Raw genomic sequence first — 26210 nt, forward strand, 5'->3', positions numbered from 1 at the left:
GTAGGTTTGTCTGAAGTTGATTTAACAACTTCCTGTCTATCAGTATAGTAAATTTAAGGGACATAGATCTAGATCAAACAAAAATACAAGGCTTAGATGATCAAACAAAAATACCAGGCTTAGATAATTAAACAAAAATACCAGGCTTAGATGATCAAACAAAAATACCAGGCTTAGATGATCAAACAAAAATACCAGGCTTAGATGATCAAACAAAAATACCAGGCTTAGATGATCAAACAAAAATACCAGGCTTAGATGATCAAACAAAAATACCATACTTAGATGATCAAACAAAAATACCAGGCTTAGATGATCAAACAAAAATACCAGGCTTAGATGATCAAACAAAAATACCAGGCTTAGATGCACAACTTCAGTGTGCGATGACTACATCTATTATGTTCCACAAAATTCCGATAAACTTTAGAGTAGTGGGACAAGCATAAGAACTTTGACATAAACCCTGCATTATATATCTCTGAAAAATAGCAATAACAAGAATTACTATACCTGGATGTTTTACTGATGAAAATAATGTCATTTTCAGGAATGTGATTGACTTTGAAAATGCTGTGTATAAGAAATTAAATTCTCAGATCCCTTAGAGTTTATCATAAACCAGTTTTACTGTAATTGCCTATGCTTTTAATGTGTTTCTAAAACTAATTTATTTCAAACAGACATCTTCAACCATGTAAAAGCATGAATTATATCATGAAATTACAAACAAACCATTTAAAAGCATGAATCATATCATGAAATTACAAACAATTCAAAGGAGATAGCATGCAGTTGTTTGTTGTTTTTTTTGGTAATTTTTTTTTGTGAAGAAATTATTCAGTCCCATCCTGATTAAAGTTATGCTAGAATAATGCAACAGTTGATTCCCCTAGAAGTTTCAAATAATTTGGTCCTCACCTACCTCACCAAGGAGTTGCTTTTATGAAAAATCTTTACACGTCTGATGTTTCAAATATAAACAAATCAATTCAATTCCTCAAATCTAATCTATACATGTACGTACACAACGTTGATGTTTTTTTTTTTGTGATGATTAAAAGCAACCTGAGAGAGTTACTGAAAGTATGAACAACTTGACAATTGAAGATTAATATTTGGCCTTTTAACAATAAAGTTTTCTTAACAGAACAGAGGTAAGATTACGATTGTTAGATTACCAACCTGTTTTTCTTTGGAGCTTTCCTTAATTCTGCAAAATTTTTTCTTAGCTGATATTTTGTACTCCTGATGTTGTTTCCAAAGTATTCATTTTCTTTTATCTCCAACTGAAACATTAAAGTAATACACTGCAAAACACTTTATAGACCACTGAAAACTTTGTTCAGGTCAAGGACACCACTATAAGCATATATTATATACATGACAGGATGTTAACTATTAATGACCAATAATTTCCACAGAGAAGCTTTGGGGAGGGGGGGGGGGGAACAAATATTATTGGCAATTGATTACTAATGGAGAGCACAATCAAATTGCATTTCTAAATCAATAATTAAAACATTCACATGTTGGAGCATGTTTTCCTTACTTAAATGTGTAGATAACAAGAGGCCCTAGAGCCTTAATTAACGGTCATCTGATTTTCATTGAAGCCAATTCCTGGCCTCTGAATGGTCCAGTTTAGATATTGTCTGATTCTGATGAAATTTGGTATGTAAGTACATCTGGACACTGGTCACTCTTGTAACCTCACATTCACATTTAAAGAAAATGGCCGCCATTAACTCAGAACAGAACTCTGATTGGTCCAAATTCTTGAAGAATTTTGAAGAAATTTGATAATGACACTGATACATAATGGGATACTGTTTACACTTGTCACCTCATTTAAAATTTTGAACAGCATGGCCACCAGTTACTGGCCTCTGATTGGTTCAAATTAGGATATTGTCCGATTTTGATGAAATTTGATATGTAAGGTACATCATAGGACACCACAATTTTTCTTGTAACCTCACTTTCACATTCAAACAAATGGGAGCCAATTCTTGGCCTCTAATTGGTCAAAATTTAGATATTGTTCGATTTCAATTAAATTTGGTATATAGGAGTATTAAGGGACTGCAAATTCAACTTTATAGGTTTTGTTGCCTTGGGAACAACAGTTTTCTTATTGATCAAAATTTAGATATTCAGGGTTTTGATGAAAACTGTGCTGAAACAGATCGAGTTACATGTATTGCCCTTCTCTACACTTTATTCTTTCTGTGACACCTTCAGGTGTCACCCCACTAGCATAGAATATGATTGGTCTCCCCCTATAATATATATTTCACACCAAATTGGCTTGTAATCCACTCAAAGTTTAAAAGTGAGTTTTAAAGCAAAATTTCAGCAAAGTTCCCCCTTTGGAGCCCCATCCAACAGCCCCAGAGATCACACAGGCTTTTATTTATATAAAATAACACTGGCCTCCCCCAATCATGCTTCACAACAAAATGGGTTGTAATCAGACCAAGGGTTAAGAAGAAGACTTTTAAACTAAAATTTCGTCACAACTCAGGCCCCAGGGATAACACCAGCCTCATTTATATACAAGAGATCCCAGAGGGATCTTGGCGCCCACCATTGAATGATCTTTATAGGTTCCATTTCAGATTGATCTTTTCTCTACTTTTCCGTTCCTCTAAGTCTTACTAATCTGTGTAAATTCAGAAACAGCCCTCTAGTACTTTTCAAACAAGGGGAACCTATATGTAAAATTTAAGATTTAGCGATAATGGCTGTTTGTCGGCCATGTTGCTTTCGGATTGGTTGCAAAATGCAACACCAGGGACCAAGGGGAACCTACATATGAAATTTGAGAAAGATCCCTTCAGTACCTTCTGTAAAATAGCGTTAACAAACTTCAATTGTCAAAATACAAGATGGCTGCCTGTCGGCCAGGTTTTTTTCTGACTGGACTCAAAATCCAATATGCATAACTAGGCACAGAGGGCAACCTACAAATGAAAATTTAGAAAGATCCTTTCAGTACTTTCTGAAAAATATCGATAACAAACTTCAATGTCAAAATCCAAGATGGCTGCCTGTCGGCCATGTTGTTTTCCGATTGGTCTCAAAATGCAATATGCATAACTAGGCACCGAGGGAAACCTACATATGAAATTTGAGACAAATCCCTTCAGTACTTTCTGAGAAATAGCGATAACAAGTTTCAATTGTCAAAATCCAAGATGGCTACCTGTCGGCCATGTTGTTTTCCGATTAGTCTCAAAATGCAATATGCATAACTAGGCACTGAGGGGAACCTACATATGAAATTTGAGAAAGATCCCATCAGTACTTTCTGAGAAATAGCGATAACACACTTTAATTGTCAAAATCCAAGATGGCTGCCTGTCGGCCATGTTGTTTTCCGATTGGTCTCAAAATGCAATATGCATAACTAGGCACCAAGGGGAACCTATATATGAAATTTGAGAAAGATCCCTTCATTAGTTTCTGAGAAATAGCGATAACAAACTTCAATTGTCAAAATCTAAGATGGCTACCTGTTGGCCATGTTGTTTTCCGATTAGTCTCAAAATGCAATATGCATAACTAGGAACTGAGGGGAACCTACATATGAAATTTGAGAAAGATCCCTTGAGTGCTTTCTGAGAAATAGCGATAACAAACTTCAATTGTCGAAATCCAAGATGGCTGCCTGTCGGCTATGTTGTTTTCCGATTGGTCTCAAAATGCAATATGCATAACTAGGCACCAAGGGGAACCTATATATGAAATTTGAGAAAAATCCCTTCATTGGTTTCAGAGAAATAGCGATAACAAACTTCAATTGTCAAAATCCAAGATGGCTGCCTGTCGACCATTTTGTTTTCCGATTATTCTCAAAATGCAATATGCATAACTAGGCACCGAGGGGAACCTACATATGACATTTCAGAAAGATCCCTTCATTACCTTCTGAGGAATAGCGATAACAAACTTCCAATTGTCAAAATCCAAGATGGCTGCCTGTCGGCCATGTTGTTTTCCGATTGGTCTCAAAATGCAATATGCATAACTAGGCACCAAGAGGAACCTACATATGAAATTTGAGATAGATCCCTTCAGTGCTTTCTGAGAAATAGCGATAACAAACTTCAATTGTCAAAATCCAAGATGGCTGCCTGTCGGCCATGTTGTTTTCCGATTGGTCTCAAAATGCAATATGCATAACTAGGCACCGAGGGGAACCTACATATGAAATTTGAGAAAGATCCCTTCATTAGTTCCTGAGAAATAGCGATAACAAACTTCAATTGTCAAAATCCAAGATGGCTGCCTGTCGGCCATGTTGTTTTCCGATTAGTCTCAAAATGCAATATGCATAACTAGGCACCAAGGGGAACCTACATATGAAATTTGAGAAAGATCCCTTCGGCACTTTCTCAGAAATAGCGATAACAAACTTCAATTGTCAAAATCCAAGATGGCTGCCTGTCGGCCATGCTGTTTTCCGATTGGTCTCAAAATGCAATATGCATAACTAGGCACCAAGGGGAACCTATATATGAAATTTGAGAAAGATCCCTTCAATACTTTCTGAGAAATAGCGATAACAAGAATTGTTTACGGACGGAGGGACGGACGGAGGGACGGACGGAGGGACGGACGGACGGACGACGGACCACGGACGCAGGGCGATTTGAATAGCCCACCATCTGATGATGGTGGGCTAAAAATATGAGCCTCCTCCCCCAACGATACTTCAAACCAAAGTTGGAAGTAATCCAACCAAGGGTTAAGGAGGAGTAGCGTTTCGAAATAAAAAGTCTTACGCACAGCACAAGATGACGGACGGAACATTATGGCTATAGGTCATCCTGACCCTTTGGGTCAGATGACCTAAAAATTCATCAAAGTTCCCCTTTTGGGACCATGCCACACAGGCCCCAGGGGTCAGATCAGTCTCATTTATATACAAGATGGCTGCCTGTCGGCCATGTTGTTTTCCGATCAGTACCAAAATGCAATATGCTTAACTAGGGACCAAGGGCAACCTTTGCATATGAAATTTTAGAAGGATCCCTTCAGTACTTTCTTAGAAATAGCGATAACAAATTGCAATTGTCAAAATCCAAGATGGCTGCCTGTCGGCCATGTTGTTTTCCGATCGGTCCCAAAATGTGATATGCTTAACTAGGCACCAAGGGAAACCTACATATGAAATTTGAGAAAGATCCCTTCAGTGCTTTCTGGGAAATAGCGATAACAAACTTCAATTGTAAAATTCCAAGATGGCTGCCTGTCGGCCATGTTGTTTTCCGATCGGTCCCAAAATGCACGGACGGACGGAGGGACGGACGGACGGACCACGGACCACGGACGCAGGGCGATTTGAATAGCCCACCATCTGATGATGGTGGGCTAAAAATATGATCGCCTTCCCCTATTGATGTTTCACACCAATTTTGGATGTATAGTCAACCATATGGTTAAGGAGGATTAGGATTTTAAAGCATGAAATTCACCAAAGTTCCCCTTTTGAATTTGGTAAAATTTCGTAGAGCAGTTATGGAGAAGAAGTTGATTGTTGAAGGGCAGATAACAGACAGACAAAGGACGATTGAGGCTACGTTATGGCATAAGTTCACTTTGCTTCTTCGGACCAGGTGAGCTAACTAGTAGCGATTTAAAGATTCCATATTGGGCCCCGTCCCCAGCCCATTGGGGGTCGGAGTCAATATATATACAAACTCTGTTCCCCTTCCCCCAAAGATGTTCCTGAGCTAATTTGGTCCAAATCAATTCATAACTTTATGACTGTAGTGATTTATTTAAGAGCTTACCTCTATTTCTCTATTGGGCCCCCCGCCCCTTGGGGATCATAGTCAACATTTAAACAAGCCTGTTGCCCTTTCCCCAAGCATGTTCCTGGTCGAATTTGGTTATAATCGATTAAGTAGTTTAAGACTAGTAGCGATTTAAAGAAAATGTTGACAGGCAGGCAGATGACTGACAGTCGTCAGACGGACGCGGACCCATGGCATTAGCTTTTGCATTTAGTTGTACTTACGCGACTATATTCCTCGTTTAACTTGGAAACATTCAAGATGTATTCAGGAAAGCCTATCATATCAACCACAGCGTTTGCCTGTAAAAGATACAAGTAATATATACTATAAAATGACAAGACAGAAATAGGATGTGTATGACTCGTAGCAGCTTGGTACTTAGTACACATTGTCAGCAATTTTTTCTACCAAAAAGAAAACAGTAAAATGTTTTTTTTCAAGATCACAAAAAATAATGGATCAAGGTTAATATATTTTGTTCCTCCAATAAATATGAAACCAATTATCAGTTGAAGGATTAGAAATACCAGTCCAGTATATGAGGGGCCATATGTATTATTATGATGCTTGCCTTATCTACTGCTGCTACCCTCGTTTCACTGTCCATCCAGCTCAGACTTGGCAGATTATTCTTGAAAGCGGTCTTTACTTCATCTATCATAGCCTCAGCCTATCAAATAGAAAGAGTAGAATAATAAACAAAAGGGCCTGTATCACTCAACTCAATATTTCAGTGACAAAACTCTCTGATTTAATTAAGTCATGTTACAAATACTGTCCAAGTTTGGGATCTACCACTCAGTATCATTCAGTCAACACTTTCCTTTTAATTAACGAAAACATTTAGCTTTCTGGTTCCACATGTTTGCATGGCTGTATTATTATATGTTATGTTATTAAATGTACATGTATATGACTCTTGCTGTGGTGATCTGAATTCCTTTAATATTAGCAGGGCTAACGGAAATGTAAATACCAAATTAATTGTGATTCAGTATTAAATACTCAATCACATATGTTTACTTAGATTTGATGTTTTTGAATACCTCCCCCATTAACAGCCATGGTCATTGTCAGCGATTAACATTGACCCAAATGAGATAGGATTTGACCCAGTGACCTTGATCTTTGGTCAGTTGATTCTTTGTTTAATTCTGACCAACTTTGCTCCATCATCAGTGAAATTATATAAAATTCGACCTTTACCTTTTGGCCTAATGACCTTGACCTTTAACCTAGATATCAGCCCAGTAACTACGTCTCATGAATGGATGCAGACAGAAAGAGTGATTACTATACTGGACCCATCTTAATATTGGACCCTAATTAAGACAAAATTCTGTCATTACTGCCAAAGAAAGATTTAAAGAAGTATCTGAAACTCCCCTAATTTCAACCCCATAATTAGGCAAGGGGAAGGCAGACAATTATTAACAAATTGGATTCTATTTCTTCAATGCTTTAGTAAGAGTAAATTGGATTAAAATTGTTCATGACTTGTAACAATTCATAGGAAAAGTTAACAGAATGGATAGACGACGGATGGATGATGGAAGGACGTCCAATGCCACAGTCTAGGCCTTGGGACCTTCAGACAAGGTGAGGTAACAAGAGGCCCAGAGGGCCTGACTTGTTTACATGTATACAAAAGTTAACTTTCATACATCTTTGCACCTGAATTGTTTACATGTATTGTAAAACATATATATAACAAATCTCTGGAGACCAATGGAATTAATTTGTTATTATCATAGCTCACTATACCTGTATAATGAAGTTTGAAAGTTTGACCAAATTGGGCTCAAATCTATTCATATCTTTATGACTAGTAGCGATTTAAAGGAATTACCTCTATTTCCCCTATTGGGCCCCGCCCCTTTGGCCCCTCGGGGGTCAGAGTCACCATCATTTATGCAAAATCTGATCCCTTTCCGCCAAGGATGTTTCTGACCAAAGGTGCTGTTGCAGGAATGCTCTAAAACCGCCCACGAAGGAAATCGATCCTTTACCTAATGCCCGGATAGACATATCCATGGGGCATCTGATAGTACATATGAAAACCTTGTTCCGTTCCGGACATGCCAGAACGAGGCCATTTTGTACCAAAGTCGTAAATACTCACAAGCACACTTTATCAAGTATTTATAAGGTCAAAATGTTATTTGTTTGTAAGGAAAATTGTACTAAAATTACATTTATATATCGGGCAACGTAATCGGATATCGATTGTATGAATCTTTTTGTTAGTTTCTGTGAAATTTGACATCAAACATAAAAAATGATATTTCTCATAAAGTTGAATGCACGTTTAAACAGCATTTTGTCTAATTCAAACCCCGAGTACTATCAAATTTTGTCGATAGAAAATATCTCCATTCATTTGTGTAATCCATGAAAAAAAAATTGCGCTTCAGAATTACTGGATATGCCTCGTTTTTGCAACTTCTATTAGTCAACCCCCCCATAAATCTTCATATAGATCAAAGTGCTGAAAGCACTGCATGCTAGTGAAGACATCTCGTCTGGACAAGAAATACGTTGAAATATTATAGGAAACACGATTGGATGAATTCGCCTTCAAGGAAACTATTTGTTTCAAGATTTTTGTCAGGATAATGTTAGTCCCTTTACCAATTTTCCTATCTCCATGACTTTGTTGTACAACTAATGTGCTTTGTTCTTGCTCATTCAGCTCATCATGTATTATTTGTGTATTTAGAACTTAATATCATATATATATGAGTATTATATTCCTTCACAGTTACATTCTAGACACTGTCGATCATTTTTGAAGAGTGACAACGACGCTACGTTGTGTATATCAGAAACATTCAATGTAGTATCTTCCCTACATTCTGGATTATATGTATTAGCGGGCTATTTACTTCATCAGTGGCATAAACCTGGTTGGTCGAAGTGGTTTTCGAGACTGACTATGGACATAGACCCCAAGGTAGAAGAGAACACTGGTGATATTAGTACACATACCAACAGTCCTCTGACCGGTTGGACACGTACAGTAGTAATTCTGTATTGGTGGTTGTTCGGTAACTGAGTACTGGATCCATATGTTGTATTTCGTTTGCGATTTATGACAAGATAGGATTTGACATCAAATCAGGTCAGAAAAGTGTTGGTATGCCATGACTTCATAATCTCCATCTGCTGTCAAATGTTCCGATATGTATCCGGGTGCCAACTTCACCTGGTACGTCCCACATGCCAGAGTTTCTAGATATTCTTGGTCAAGACGTGGGAACTTGAGCTGGGCTGCATGCCTCTAGCTTCTGCCATTGGGATTTGGCTCTCCGTGATAGGTCTGGCTCTTTCTCAACACGCTCTGCTAGGATATTGGACTTGTTTAGAAGTGACTTCATCTCCATCGCAACTTTTTCATCTTCGGCTGCTTTTGTTGATGAAGGCTGATATATGGGTCCACGTAGCCAATTCAGACATGCCGTGACACTTTTCAGAAGACTTTCGAGATTTTTGATGAAGTAGTTTGATGTGAGTTCAGTTTTAAAAAATCTGAATTGCTTGAAACGAGTGATAACTTTCGACCACCCATCTTGTTTTAGTGATACACCTGTCTGTGTTTGCCTCTATACCATCATGTTGACTCTGTCCAGGTTTGAGAAATGTCGGCATGTGAGTCTCGTATCCCTCGTCTGATAGTTTGCTCAAAATGTCTCGGAAACCCCTGTCTACAATTACCTGATCATCTTCCTCTACGATACCTGACAGACTTTGTAATGAGGTAAGTAACTTGTCAGTGATTTTGGCGTCATTATCACTACTAAGTGGGCCGACAGTGTCTAGAACGTAACCGTTAGGGAACACAATACTCATAAACTTCATGTAGTTGCGTTTTTTTTTACCGCAGTAACTTTTCCGCTGAAACTCATGTTCTTCACTTTTGCCGAAATATATATATGTACAATGTACCATCCAATATTACAGTGACTTTGTTGCTGAAGAATGTTTTTGTGAAAACTGTATTGTGATCCAACGCTTGCGCCCTAGACACGTGATCCGGACCAAGATGTGTGGGAACTACGGCTTGATTTAGAGCATCTGTAATGATCTGGAAAATTCTGCTGACGCTCCATTTGTGAATGCGGAAAAGAGAAGCCAACTGAGTGAAAGATATGTCTGTTTTGAGTTTAACCCAAAACAGCAGAAGGGCATTCTTAGATGACAATGCTTTTGTACCAGTAATATGTTCGGAACATGCATCGTGTATTTGATTGAATTGATTATAATCCCAGCCTGTCCAAGCTTGGCAATCTTCATCATCCATGTTGTCGAAGTTTAATATAAGCGGTGACAAGTTATTGGACATGTTCTGATACAGTATGATTTTGAGTAAATCGTTGATAACAGCTGGTGACTTGGTGGCTAAGTGATTAACAAGTTTATCCCTCCCTGTCAAAACCGGCTCAATGTCAGGACTGATATCCTTAGCAAGAAGATGACTTGAACACACCCTGGAATTCTCAGGCATGTACAGTTTATGTTTGATAAGCAGCTGGTTTCTTGCTTTCTCACTGATGCAGCTAGAACTCTTCATGTTGTAAGTTCGACAAATGTTACTTTTTCTGTTCGAAGAAGGGGCATATTAGTATAAATCATCTACAGAAAGATACCCGTCCAGAGTGTCAGATTCGTCGACAGAATCATCATTGTCTACGGAAGCTTTTTTCCGTTCCGGTTCATTGGCATTCTCGGATGCTGGACGTTTCTTGAGGTATCTGAGAAAGCATTTTGGACACATCTTTGCTTCTGTTGATTCAGAAAGTGTAACACCTTCAGAAAGGAGAACATCTTTCATCCAGTCCTGAATTTTTCGCGGATTTTTACCATCGCCAACCTGGTTGTACTTGAACTTTACATCCCAACCCAACGCAGGAGTTCTCCATTGTAAAACGTAACAGCAATTATAACAACACGCCGAGCACCATTCGCGGTGAGTAGTCAAAAGACCAAGTGGCAAAGGGAACTTTTGTGTGGCACACCCTAACGGAGAAGCTTTGAAGAAGTACTGAAGACGAAGATGGTCAAGTGAGAAAAATGATGAATCATACGTAATACGGAACTACTATAAGTATGTTAAACATAGTAGAACATAATACATTGCCATGGACATTGTATCAAATCATTTTCATAATAAATCAATACGTTGTATTATTGTGTATGACAAGGACCACTTGTATCGCCCGTGCATTTTTTCCACATACATTTTTCAACATTGAATTACTGCCCTTATCCAGTGATTCGGCATGACTTTCGTTTGCTGGTATACAGAGGGATAGTCAAATATGTTTTTAAAACACTAACATGGATAGTACTCGCATATTATCGTGCCAAATTTGCCGCTTGATTTTAAAAATGGTATTTTGAATTTGATGAAAATTTTCAAATTTTGGTTTTCTACGTCATCTTGTACTAAACTCGTTTGTTTTTTCATGGTCAGCTGTTTATCATTTTAAACTACAATGTATGTACAATACCTAGTCGTGAGAAAACCTCTCAGTGACAAACAGAAATACCACTATGGGTCTGTGAAAAACACAGGTATGCTTGTAAGCGAAAAATTGAAGTAGATGGCGCTATGGGCGCGCTTATGGGTCAAGTGGAAAATAACATCTTGTTCCATATGTATTTTTCAAAGCTTTACTGGAAAATATAGTCGATTTCAAGAAATCACTGTGGGCAGTTCTGCAACAGCACCTTTGTTATGTATTTGCGACCTTGCATACAAATAATAGGGTGTCTGGCAGGGAATAAAAAACACTTTGCAAGCAATGAATTTGTTGTAAGCGTATTCATTACAAACAAGTTTTACTCTATACAAACCTTAACTTTATTAAATCTCCCGAGATCAAACCAGTATACAAACTTAACTTTATTAAATCTCCCGAGATCAAACCAGTTTACAAACTTAACTTTATTACATCTCCCGAGATCAAACCAGTTTACAAACTTAACTTTATTACATCTCCCGAGATCAAACCAGTATACAAACTTAACTTTATTAAATCTCCCGAGATCAAACCAGTTTACAAACTTAACTTTATTACATCTCCCGAGATCAAACCAGTATACAAACTTAACTTTATTACATCTCCCGAGATCAAACCAGTATACAAACTTAACTTTATTACATCTCCCGAGATCAAACCAGTATACAAACTTAACTTTATTACATCTCCCGAGATCAAACCAGTATACAAACTTAACTTTATTAAATCTCCCGAGATCAAACCAGTTTACAAACTTAACTTTATTAAATCTCCCGAGATCAAACCAGTATACAAACTTAACTTTATTAAATCTCCCGAGATCAAACCAGTATACAAACTTAACTTTATTACATCTCCCGAGATCAAACCAGTATACAAACTTAACTTTATTACATCTCCCGAGATCAAACCAGTATACAAACTTAACTTTATTAAATCTCCCGAGATCAAACCAGTTTACAAACTTAACTTTATTAAATCTCCCGAGATCAAACCAGTATACAAACTTAACTTTATTAAATCTCCCGAGATCAAACCAGTATACAAACTTAACTTTATTAAATCTCCCGAGATCAAACCAGTTTACAAACTTAACTTTATTACATCTCCCGAGATCAAACCAGTTTACAAACTTAACTTTATTACATCTCCCGAGATCAAACCAGTATACAAACTTAACTTTATTACATCTCCCGAGATCAAACCAGTATACAAACTTAACTTTATTACATCTCCCGAGATCAAACCAGTTTACAAACTTAACTTTATTACATCTCCCGAGATCAAACCAGTATACAAACTTAACTTTATTACATCTTCAGGGATCAACACAGTATACAAACCTTAACTTTACTGTCACCGTTGAATGCTTCACGGATAAACATGGCACCCAAAGCAAAGCCAAGCGTCTGATCTGTGTCTGATATACAGTCCCGCCACAACTCCTCTCCCCCAGTTGTACCTGTTAAGCATATGAACCAAAGCATGGTAAGTTATTGTTACATTACCAACAATTAAACATCAACATATGATAGAACATCACCATGGATACCAATCTGATACAACTGATCAAAGAAGTTGAAAATAGGTGTTGACTAGGATTGCTCAATCATGTTTAAAAAATGGCTGCTTTAGCATCCACACCTACCCAAAAAAAACACATGGTCAAGACCATCTAGGATCATTTCAGGTAAGTTTTAGCTTAACTCCACAAATGGAACTTATAAAAGGAGAAGCTTGAAATTTGAGAAGTTCAGGGACAGTGGACAGCATACAGAAACTAGAACTGTCGCCAGGATGGCTGATTAATACCCCCGCACATCTACACTTGATCATTAATATTTGTGTGAAGTTTAATTGGAATCGGTCCTTCCATTTAGGAGGAGTTGTCCGGGCAAAATTAAATTTATGGTTCTTAACAGAAAACCTGTTTATAGTGACCAGTTGCCATAGCAACCAAAATTTTGAGAAAAAGAAAGTGACATGCACATCTACACATGATCAATTAATATTTGTATGAAGTTTCATTGGAATAGGTTTATGAGGAGTTGTCCGGACAAAATGTGTCTACAGACAGACGGATGGACAACCTGATTCCAGTTAACCCCCCCTAACTTCTTTGCGGGGGAATAGCAAGGCCACTCATACAAATGTAGGGACAGTGGACTGCATACAGAAACAAGGCCACTCATACAAATGTAGGGACAGTGGACTGCATACAGAAACAAGGCCACTCATACAGAAACAAGACCACTCATACAGAAACAAGGCCACTCATACAGAAACAAGGCCACTCATACAGAAACAAGGCCACTCATACAGAAACAATGTCACTCATACAAAAACAAGGCCACTCATACAGAAACAAGGCCACTCATACAAAACCAAGGCCACTCATACAGAAACAAGGCCACTCATATAGAAACAAGGCCACTCATACAGAAACAAGGCCACTCATATAAATGTAGGTGCTGTGCATGAGGGATTGAAATACAGGAGAAAAGCAGATCTAGTACATAAATTTGAAATGGCAGGAAATAATTAAGGAGACATTTTTGTTGTTGTTTCTTACAGTGCCTTCTTGAATTGTTGGACCCATTTGAATTTGAATGTAAGTCAAGGTCATTGATTTATAGGAACTTTGTAGTCATTCACTTCCAGGATGCTACTGGCCCAAAATCAGCTCTCTGGATCTCTTGGTGATCAAGAAGAAGCCGCTTAAAGACTTTAGTACATTTGATCTCACCACATTATGTCACCAGCCCAATATCAGCTCTATGGACCTCTTGGTTATTGAGAGGAAGCTGTTTAAAAGAATCTGGCATATTTGAAGAGACCTTAAATGTATGTCAAGGTAATTCATTTGAGCAAATTTGGCAGCCCTTCACCCCAGCATGCGACAGGCCCAATATCAGGTGTCTGGGCCTCTTGGATATTGAAGAGCTATTTGAATGAAAAGTTGACAGCGGCATAAGATAGCTCTTTTGGCTCTTTGGGCCAGGTAAGCTAAAAATAAGAAAGAGAAAAGAAGCAGTTAACAAGACAGACCCTGAAATAGTTTATCAGACAATTGCTGCCGCCAAGACTTACCAGACAGTGCTTCTGACAATACTTTCTGTGCCGTACGGAAAGGCTTTGAAAGGTAAGATGTCATTGACTTGATGATATGCCACATCAAATAATTGTACAGGGTCCTGCAGAAGAAAACAATTATCTGTTAAATTACCAAATTGAATATTATCTATAGGGCATGATATAACCACATCTTTTTAAATGTTACATTACATATGTAGACACGCCTAATTTACAGACAACATATATATCATATATATTGATACTTGACCCCTTATGATCTTTGGTGAATTGTCACACTTCACTCCTGTTGATCTTAACTTTTGCTAAAATACCTGGGTAAGCAAAACCTGGTATCTACAACCTAGGTAGTACATTAGATATCATAGTTTCTACCACAATACCCTGTGATATTCCACTCTCAGGCCATTGTATAAATGTGCTGACTGTTGGACATATATATGTTACATTATTCCACTAGTGGAATATAACCTTCCGGTATTCTGATTGGTCAAGAATCTTAACACGAATTGCAATTGTTATTAATGTCTTCAATGATCGAATGACATCACATGATCAACGGGTCTCGGCCGTCACTTGTACACCTTATTTGTATACACAAAATTAGGTAGCACACTACAGTAAGACAGCCTGGCCATGGGCAATTTTTTTGTTAAGCAAATAACTCCTGTTTTATGATATGCACAAGAGGCCCAGAGGGCCTGTATCGCTCACCTGGTTTCATGAGATATGAAACAAGAATGATGCTTCAGTATATTTGTCGCTGGTATTGCTATGTCAATATATATCATAAGCATTAATTTTATATGGGTACATGTACATTGGTTTTATTTCAATGCTAAAAATGCCAAACAGTGCATTAATCCATGAAATGAAATTGACTTTTGGCGCGACCCCTTAGGGATGCTACCACACAAATGTGAGTGATATCCATATTACTTAGTTTCAGAGAAGATCTTGTTAAGACTAATTGACCCCTTTTGACCCTGCCCTCTGCCCCCTTGGGGGTCAGCTCCTTTCTTTATACAATTTTGAATCCCTACCCCTATAGGATGCTACCAGTCAAACCAATGCTAAGTTTCAGAGAATAATTTGTTTTAATCAATTTAGCCAAATAGACCCCACTTGGCCGCACCCCGCAGCCCCCTGGCGGCTTGGGTCAACCCCAACATTTGTACAATTTTGAATCCCCACCCAATAACCATGCTACCATACAAATGTGAGTAATATCCATTGCTTAGTTTCAGAGAAGAAGTTGTTTAAAAAAATTGACTAATTTTGCCCCCGACTCTCAGGCCCCTTGGGGGTCAGCCCCACCATTTGTACAATTTTGAATCCCCACCCCATAGGGATGCTACCAGGCAAATATGAGTGATATCCATTGCTTGGTTTCAGAGAAGAAGTCGTTTATATCAATATAGCCAAATTGACCACATTTGGCCCCGCCCCTCAGGCCCCTGGGGGGCCAGCCCCACCATTTGTACAATTTTGAATCCTCACCCCATAGTGATGATACCAGGAAAATATAAGCGATATCCATTGCTTGGTTTCAGAAAAAAAAGTCGTTTATATCAATATAGACCAATATCCCATTTTGGCCCCGCCCCTCATGCCCCTGGGGGGCGCCCCATCATTTGTACAATTTTAAATCCTCACTCCATAGTGATGCTACCAGGCAAATATGAACAATATCCATTGCTCAGTTTCAAAGAAGAAGTCGTTTATATCAATATAGCCCAATTGACCCCTTTTGGCCCCGCCCCTCAGGCCCCTGGGGGGCCAGCCCCATCATTTGTACAATTTTGAATCCTCACCCCATAGTGATGCTACCAGGCAAATATGAGCGATATCCATTGCTCGGTTTTTAGAAAAGAAGTTGTTTATATCAATATAGACCAATTGACCCATTTAGGCCCCGCCCCTCAGGCCCCTGGGGGAACAGCCCCATCATTTGTACAATTTTAAATTCTCACTCCATAGTGATGCTACCAGGCAAATATGAGCAATATCCATTGCTCAGTTTCAGAGAAGAAGTCGTTTATATCAATATAGCCCAATATCCCATTTTGGCCCCGCCCCTCAGGCCCCTGGGGGGCGCCCCATCATTTGTACAATTTTAAATCCTCACTCCATAGTGATGCTACCAGGCAAATATGAGCAATATCCATTGCTCAGTTTCAAAGAAGAAGTCGTTTATATCAATATAGCCCAATTGACCCCTTTTGGCCCCGCCCCTCAGGCCCCTGGGGGGCCAGCCCCATCATTTGTACAATTTTGAATCCTCACCCCATAGTGATGCTACCAGGCAAATATGAGCAATATCCATTGCTCGGTTTCAGAAAAGAAGTTGTTTATATCAATATAGACCAATTGACCCATTTAGGCCCCGCCCCTCAGGCCCCTGGGGGAACAGCCCCATCATTTGTACAATTTTAAATTCTCACTCCATAGTGATGCTACCAGGCAAATATGAGCAATATCCATTGCTCAGTTTCAGAGAAGAAGTCGTTTATATCAATATAGCCCAATTGACCCCTTTTGGCCCCGCCCATCAGGCCCCTGGGGGGCCAGCCCCATCATTTGTACTATTTTAAATCCTCACTCCATAGTGATGCTACCAGGCAAATATGAGCAATATCCATTGCTCAGTTTCAGAGAAGAAGTCGTTTATATCAATATAGCTAATTTGACCATATTTGGCCCCGCCCCTCAGGCCCCTGGGGGAACAGCCCCATCATTTGTACAATTTTAAATCCCCATCCCGTAGTGATGATACCAGGAAAATATGAGCGATATCCATTGCTTGGTTTCAGAGAAGAAGTCGTTTATATCAATATAGCCAAATTGACCACATTTTGCCCCGCCCCTCAGGCCCCTGGGGGGCCAGCCCCATCATTTGTACAATTTTGAATCCTCACCCCATAGTGATGCTACCAGGCAAATATGAGCGATATCCATTGCTCAGTTTCAGAAAAGAAGTCGTTTATATCAATATAGACCAATTTACCCCTTTTGGCCCCGCCCCTCAGGCCCCTGGGGGGCCAGCCCCATCATTTGTACAATTTTGAGTCCCCTACCCATAGGGATGCTTCTGACCAAATTTGATTAAGTTCTGATCAGAGGTTATGAAGAAGAAGTCAATTGTTGACGGACGGACGGACGACGGACGGACGACAGACGACGGACGACGGACGCCACGGTATGGCATAAGCTCACCTTGGTCCTTCGGACCAGGTGAGCTAATAAAAAATGAAAAAATAAATGTACACTATAATTGGTATATTTAGTATGAAGAAGTACATACAGGCTTCACATTTGTTAAAACAAAAATTAATAAATTGGTTCCGGATTTTAAATTTCCGGATTTTCTGAAAGTGTGTTTACACAGGAAATTTAGTTTTGCCTACAGCAAAAAAAGGAAGCCCACAGATAAGGTAAGATAGCGGAAAAACTTCATTTACAACATATGTCCAAACAAGATTAATTCTGTCTTTGGGATAGAGATATTTAATTTTATATAGGTTTCAGCAAAAAAAATGTGTAGAGAATTGTGTCATTTTGGGTCAAATATCATAATATTTTGCAATTTTTGAGAATTTTTTAAGCTGTTACCATGGTATTCAGAAAATATCAGTTTACTTATCCTTCAGAGCTGTATTCAAATTGCAAATGTTCTACAGATTACAAACATGTATACTTTATTCGAGGTAATATGTAGGGTTAACTGGCAATGTTTACATATCTAAAACATGTGCCATATTTTTTCAGAATTGGGCATTTTTACTGTACATCGCTACCTTAGACTTAGCTACGTTCCCCTTTGATTCAAGCCGATACCATTGTGGTAGAAACAGGTCACATAACTCCTGATTTTTGGATATGGAATTTATTATACACTCATAAGTTATTTTGTAAAAGTTACAAAAGACACTCACTTAAATTTGTGTCTTTTGTAACTTTAAGAAAATAACTTACTCGTGTGAAATAAATTCCATATCCAACAACCACTCATTGTGTAACCTCTATATATCCAGATTACTCCTTAATTTTACTTGAAAAGACAGTAATTTCTAGTCTAGTCAGGGATAACAACCTTCTGCCTCTCTCTGTCCCCATGGTGTCATTGACAAGGTCAGCCATGTCTTGTAGATAATTCCCAGCATAAGATACTACTTCCTCTGAGACTGTGACATGGATGTCAGCCATAGACAGGCAGCTATTGATGATATGCAGCCAGTCAATCTATAACAAAGATAACCAATCATTAATTCATATATCAACAGATCATCCATCATAAACGAAAACTAACTTCACAGATCATCCATCATAAACGAAAACTAACTTCACAGATCATCCATCATAAACGAAAACTAACTTCACAGATCATCCATTATAACTAACTTCACAGATCATCCATTATAACTATCTTCACAGATCATCCATTATAACTAACTTCACAGATCATCCATTATAACTAACTTCACAGATCATCCATTATAACTAACTTCACAGATCATCCATTATAACTATCTTCACAGATCATCCATTATAACTATCTTCACAGATCATCCATTATAACTATCTTCACAGATCATCCATTATAACTAACTTCACAGATCATCCATTATAACTAACTTCACAGATCATCCATTATAACTAACTTCACAGATCATCCATTATAACTAACTTCACAGATCATCCATTATAACTAACTTCACAGATCATCCAATTATAACTAACTTCACAGATCATCCATTATAACTAACTTCACAGATCATCCATTATAACTATCTTCACAGATCATCCATTATAACTAACTTCACAGATCATCCATTATAACTATCTTCACAGATCATCCATTATAACTAACTTCACAGATCATCCATTATAACTAACTTCACAGATCATCCATTATAACTAACTTCACAGATCATCCATTATAACTAACTTCACAGATCATCCATTATAACTAACTTCACAGATCACCCATTATAACTAACTTCACAGATCATCCATTATAACTAACTTCACAGATCATCCATTATAACTAACTTCACAGATCATCCATTATAACTAACTTCACAGATCATCCATTACAAAAGGCCCAATTGGCCCGTATCGCTCACTTGGCTCTACAGCAAATTTGCAGTTGATTGAGGTCATTTCTACAGATACACTGCTGTTACCACTTTATTCAAATATCAGAGTAAGCTAGGTTTATTCATGTCAATATATTTTCTAGTCCTTCATTCCAGCATACTATTGGCCTAAAATCGGGTCTTGGTGACTCTTGGCTCTAAGCATGCTACAAACAGGCCCAATATCGAGTCCCTGGGCCTCTTGGTTATTGAGAAGAAGTCGTTTACAGATTTTAGCCTATTTGACCATATGACCTTGAATGAAGGTCAAGGTCATCTATTTGAACAAACTTGGTAGCCCTTCACCAATGCATGCTACAGGCCCAATATCAAGTCCCTGGGCCTCTTGGTTATTGAGAAGTCGTTTGAATATTATAACCTATTTGACTCATGTGACCTTGAATGAAGGTCAAGGTCATTCATACACACTTGGTAGCACTTCACCCCAACATGATACAGGCCCAATATCATGTCCCTGGACCTCTTGGTTATTGAGAAGAAGTTGTTTGAAGATTATAGCCTATTTGACCCATGTAACCTTGAATGAAGGTCAAAGTCATTTATTTTAACAAACTTGGTAGCTCTTTACCCTAGCATGCTACAGGCCCAATATCAAGTCCCTGTGCCTCTTGGTTATTGAGCAGAAGTCATTTAAAGATTTTAGCCTATTTGACCAATGTGACCTTGAATGAAGGACAAGGTCATCTATTTGAACAAACTTGGTAGCCCTTCACCCCAGCATGCTACAGGCCAGCTATTAAGTCCTTGGGCCTCTTGATTATTGAGAAGAAGTCGTTTGAAGATTATAGCCTATTTGACTCATGTGACCTTGAATGAAGGTGAAGATCATTTATGTGAACAAACTTGGTAGCCCTTCAGACTAGCATGTTATGTTAACTATAACAAATTATTGTCTCCAGTCCTGTTAACTATAACAAATTATTGTCTCCAGTCCTGTTAACTATTACAAACTATTGTCTCCAGTCCTGTTAACTATAACAAACTATTGTCTCCAGTCCTGTTAACTATGACAAACTATTGTCTCCAGTCCTGTTAACTATAACAAACTATTGTCTCCAGTCCTGTTAACTATTACAAACTATTGTCTCCAGTCCTGTTAACTATAACAAACTATTGTCTCCAGTCATGTTAAATATAACAAACTATTGTCTCCAGTCCTGTTAACTATAACAAACTATTGTCTCCAGTCCTGTTAACTATAACAAACTATTGTCTCCAGTCCTGTTAACTATAACAAACTATTGTCTCCAGTCCTGTTAACTATAACAAACTATTGTCTCCAGTCCTGTTAACTATAACAAACTATTGTCTCCAGTCCTGTTAACTATAACAAATTATTGTCTCCAGTCCTGTTAACTATAACAAACTATTGTCTCCAGTCCTGTTAACTATAACAAATTTATGTCTCCAGTAATGTTAACTATGACAAACTATTGTCTCCAGTCCTGTTAACTATAACAAACGTTTGTCTCCAGTCCTGTTAACTATAACAAACTATTGTCTCCAGTCCTGTAAACTATAACAAACTATTGTCTCCAGTCCTGTTAACTATAACAAACTATTGTCTCCAGTCCTGTTAACTATAACAAACTATTGTCTCCAGTCCTGTTAACTATAACAAACTATTGTCTCCAGTCCTGTTAACTATAACAAACTATTGTCTCCAGTCCTGTTAACTATAACAAACTATTGTCTCCAGTCCTGTTAACTATAACAAATTTATGTCTCCAGTCATGTTAACTATGACAAACTATTGTCTCCAGACCTGTTAACTATAACAAACTATTGTCTCCAGTCCTGTCAACTATAACAAACTATTGTCTCCAGTCCTGTTAACTATAACAAATTTATGTCTCCAGTCATGTTAACTATGACAAACTATTGTCTCCAGACCTGTTAACTATAACAAACGTTTGTCTCCAGTCCTGTTAACTATAACAAACTATTGTCTCCAGTCCTGTTAACTATAACAAACGTTTGTCTCCAGTCCTGTTAACTATAACAAACGTTTGTCTCCAGTCCTGTTAACTATAACAAACTATTGTCTCCAGTCATGTTAACTATAACAAACGTTTGTCTCCAGTCCTGTTAACTATAACAAACTATTGTCTCCAGTCCTGTTAACTATAACAAATTTATGTCTCCAGTCATGTTAACTATGACAAACTATTGTCTCCAGACCTGTTAACTATAACAAACTATTGTCTCCAGTCCTGTCAACTATAACAAACTATTGTCTCCAGTCCTGTTAACTATAACAAATTTATGTCTCCAGTCATGTTAACTATGACAAACTATTGTCTCCAGACCTGTTAACTATAACAAACGTTTGTCTCCAGTCCTGTTAACTATAACAAACTATTGTCTCCAGTCCTGTTAACTATAACAAACGTTTGTCTCCAGTCCTGTTAACTATAACAAACGTTTGTCTCCAGTCCTGTTAACTATAACAAACTATTGTCTCCAGTCCTGTTAACTATAACAAATTATTGTCTCCAGTCATTTTAACTATAACAAATTAATGTCTCCAGTCATGTTAACTATAACAAACTATTGTCTCCAGTCCTGTTAACTATAACAAATTAATGTCTCCAGACCTGTTAACTATAACAAACTATTGTCTCCAGTCCTGTTAACTATAACAAACTATTGTCTCCAGTCCTGTTAACTATAACAAATTAATGTCTCCAGTCATGTTAACTATGACAAACTATTGTCTCCAGACCTGTTAACTATAACAAACTAATGTCTCCAGTCCTGTTAACTATAACAAACTATTGTCTCCAGTCCTGTTAACTATAACAAATTAATGTATCCAGTCCTGTTAACTATAACAAACTATTGTCTCCAGTCCTGTTAACTATAACAAATTATTGTCTCCAGTCCTGTTAACTATAACAAACTATTGTCTCCAGTCCTGTTAACTATGACAAACTAATGTTTCCAGTCCTGTTAACTATGACAAACTATTGTCTCCAGTCCTGTTAACTATGACAAACTAATGTTTCCAGTCCTGTTAACTATGACAAAGTATTGTCTCCAGTCCTGTTAACTATAACAAACTATTGTCTCCAGTCCTGTCAACTATAACAAACTATTGTCTCCAGTCCTGTTAACTATAACAAATTTATGTCTCCAGTCATGTTAACTATGACAAACTATTGTCTCCAGACCTGTTAACTATAACAAACGTTTGTCTCCAGTCCTGTTAACTATAACAAACTATTGTCTCCAGTCCTGTTAACTATAACAAACGTTTGTCTCCAGTCCTGTTAACTATAACAAACGTTTGTCTCCAGTCCTGTTAACTATAACAAACTATTGTCTCCAGTCATGTTAACTATAACAAACGTTTGTCTCCAGTCCTGTTAACTATAACAAACTATTGTCTCCAGTCCTGTTAACTATAACAAATCAATGTCTCCAGTCATGTTAACTATAACAAATTAATGTCTCCAGTCATGTTAACTATAACAAACTATTGTCTCCAGTCCTGTTAACTATAACAAATTAATGTCTCCAGACCTGTTAACTATAACAAACTATTGTCTCCAGTCCTGTTAACTATAACAAACTATTGTCTCCAGTCCTGTTAACTATAACAAATTAATGTCTCCAGTCATGTTAACTATGACAAACTATTGTCTCCAGACCTGTTAACTATAACAAACTAATGTCTCCAGTCCTGTTAACTATGACAAACTATTGTCTCCAGTCCTGTTAACTATAACAAACTATTGTCTCCAGTCCTGTTAACTATAACAAATTAATGTATCCAGTCCTGTTAACTATAACAAACTATTGTCTCCAGTCCTGTTAACTATAACAAACCATTGTCTCCAGTCCTGTTAACTATAACAAACTATTGTCTCCAGTCCTGTTAACTATGACAAACTAATGTTTCCAGTCCTGTTAACTATGACAAACTATTGTCTCCAGTCCTGTTAACTATGACAAACTAATGTTTCCAGTCCTGTTAACTATGACAAAGTATTGTCTCCAGTCCTGTTAACTATAACAAACTATTGTCTCCAGTCCTGTTAACTATGACAAACTATTGTCTCCAGTCCTGTTAACTATGACAAACTAATGTCTCCAGTCCTGTTAACTATGACAAACTATTGTCTCCAGTCCTGTTAACTATGACAAACTAATGTTTCCAGTCCTGTTAACTATGACAAAGTATTGTCTCCAGTCCTGTTAACTATAACAAACTATTGTCTCCAGTCCTGTTAACTATAACAAACTATTGTCTCCAGTCCTGTTAATTATAACAAACTATTGTCTCCAGTCATGTTAACTATAAGAAACTATTGTCTCCAGTCCTGTTAACTATAACAAACTATTGTCTCCAGTCCTGTTAACTATAACAAACTATTGTCTCCAGTCCTGTTAAATAAACAAACCATTGTCTCCAGTCCTGTTAATTATAACAAACTATTGTCTCCAGTCATGTTAACTATAACAAACTGAAGTCTCTGGTAATGTGAAATTTAACAAGAGAATGTTTAACTATAGAATATTCATGAACACAGGACCTCCCATTCTACAGACACCATAAACAACAGTTTTTCATGTAGATATCAGCGGATATTACACAATGTTTGTTGATAAATTGTTGTTTTTTTTTTGGAGAGAAATGAAAACACTTACAAATGTGACATTTTGTTGCAGCTGTTCAATAGTGATCTTGTGATACATCTTCTCCTCATCTCTATGATCTTCTGAAGGAATTGTAATCTGTGGTAAAAACATACAAATATATAGAGGATATCTAACAGTGTCTTCAGTAATACCAAATATATTTCATGAGTGGGGCTAATATTTTAGCCGCACGAGTGAAATATATTTGGTATTACTGAAGACACTGTTAGATATTCTGTTTATTACATTTGTTATCAACGAAAAACCTACCCCGTATGCTAACTAGGCCTACAGCGATAATTTCTAAACAAAAAAAGTAGTTCCCCCTGTCCAGGTGCTGACATATATGTCGGGCTTTCTGATTGGTAAATTATTTTTGTATTAATGAAAAATATCACTTTTATAGAATGAATAATTTTTGATATTTCACTGGTAAAAATGTTATAAAATGCTATTACTGTTATGAATAATTGTATCAACTATTCCCCTTGCAAAAGTCCATTTGATTATCCCCACCCCAGTATACAAGGTTATTACTCCTACCCCAGTATACAAGGTTATTACTCCCACCCCAGTATACAAGGTTATTACTCCCACCCCAGTATACAAGGTTATTACTCCTACCCCAGTATACAAGGTTATTACTCCCACCCCAGTATACAAGGTTATTACTCCCACCCCAGTATACAAGGTTATTACTCCCACCCCAGTATACAAGGTTATTACTCCCACCCCAGTATACAATGTTATTACACCCACCCCAGTATACAAGGTTATTACACCATCCCCAGTATAGATATATACCGGATATTTCTGTAAATTTGATCAGTTGGGGCCAATAATAGCATAAAACAAATGATAATGAAAAATGTAATTTCTTTATAACAAGAGGCCCAACAGGCCTTAACGGTCACCTGAGATTTGAAATATTTCAGTTAATTTAATTGACCCTTTTGAATTTTCTATATAAACTATCGCAAAGTTTACCCTCTCCCAAGGGGCAAATGTGAAACCGCAGGGTCATGAAATTCACAATTCAAGTAAAACACCATTAAACCATTCCTTCTATGAAAAGTTTTTGATTCTATCTTATATAGGTATTGAGAATAAGATTTTGAAATTTCAGTCAATTTGACCCTTTTTAGCCCCACCCATCAGCCCCTGGGGGTCAGTCAGGGCCAACATTTCCATACCATTAAAATGTTATCCTATGGTGATAATGTTGACCAGGTTAGAATGAGTTCCAATACAAATCCAACAAATAATAGTCAAAAATGTGATTTCCCTAAATAAACTATAGTAAAGTTAACCCCCTCCCCAGGGGGCAAACATGAAACCCCAGGGTAATAAAATTCACAATTTTGGTAAAGCACCATAAGGACCTTCCATCTATGTAGAGTTTTTGATTCTACCAAATAAGAGAGTAGAGAAGAAGATTTTGAAATTTCAGTCAATTTGATACTTTTTAGCCCCGCCCATCAGCCCCTGGGGGTCAGTCAGGGCCAACATATGCATACTATCAAACAGTTATCCAACACTGATAATATTAATCAGATAAGAAAAATTTCCAATACAAATCCAATAAATAATAGTCAAAAATGTGATTTCTCTATATAAACTATAGTAAAGTTGACCCCCTCCCCAGGGGCAAACGTGAGACCCCAGGGTCATGCAATTCACAATTTTGGTAAAGCACCACAAGACCCTTTCATCTATAAAGAGTGTTTGACTCCAACATATCTGAGAGTAAAGAAGAAGATTTTTGAAGTTTTACTAAATTTGACCCTTTTTGGCCCCACCCCTCAGGCCCCTGGGGGTTGGGGACCATATAATTCACAATTTTGGTTGACCTTCAGCCATAGACGACGACGGACAAAAGGCAATTAGAATAGGTCACTTGAGACTTCGTCTCAGTTGACCTAAAAACTACAATTAAGATTTTCTTCACCCAAGGGTCATCAAATTCACAATTTTGGTATAACATT

At 37.6% G+C, this 26210-nt stretch overlaps 1 protein-coding gene across 1 annotated transcript in view; it reads right to left on the reverse strand.

Moving 5' to 3' along the window:
* Positions 1-26210, reverse strand: part of LOC117345121 (endothelin-converting enzyme homolog) — a 143531-nt gene that overhangs the window by 32791 nt on the left and 84530 nt on the right. Inside the window, exons 8-14 of the mRNA XM_033908080.1 lie at positions 24235-24321; positions 18516-18664; positions 14420-14523; positions 12673-12791; positions 6379-6477; positions 6029-6106; positions 1186-1289 (exon numbers count right to left, since the gene is read on the reverse strand). Of these exons, the coding sequence (XP_033763971.1) occupies positions 1186-1289; positions 6029-6106; positions 6379-6477; positions 12673-12791; positions 14420-14523; positions 18516-18664; positions 24235-24321 (740 nt within the window). The remainder of the gene's footprint in view (positions 1-1185; positions 1290-6028; positions 6107-6378; positions 6478-12672; positions 12792-14419; positions 14524-18515; positions 18665-24234; positions 24322-26210) is intronic.

This window comes from Pecten maximus, chromosome 16 (assembly GCF_902652985.1).
Source record: "Pecten maximus chromosome 16, xPecMax1.1, whole genome shotgun sequence".
In the NCBI taxonomy this organism is placed as follows: domain Eukaryota; kingdom Metazoa; phylum Mollusca; class Bivalvia; order Pectinida; family Pectinidae; genus Pecten; species Pecten maximus.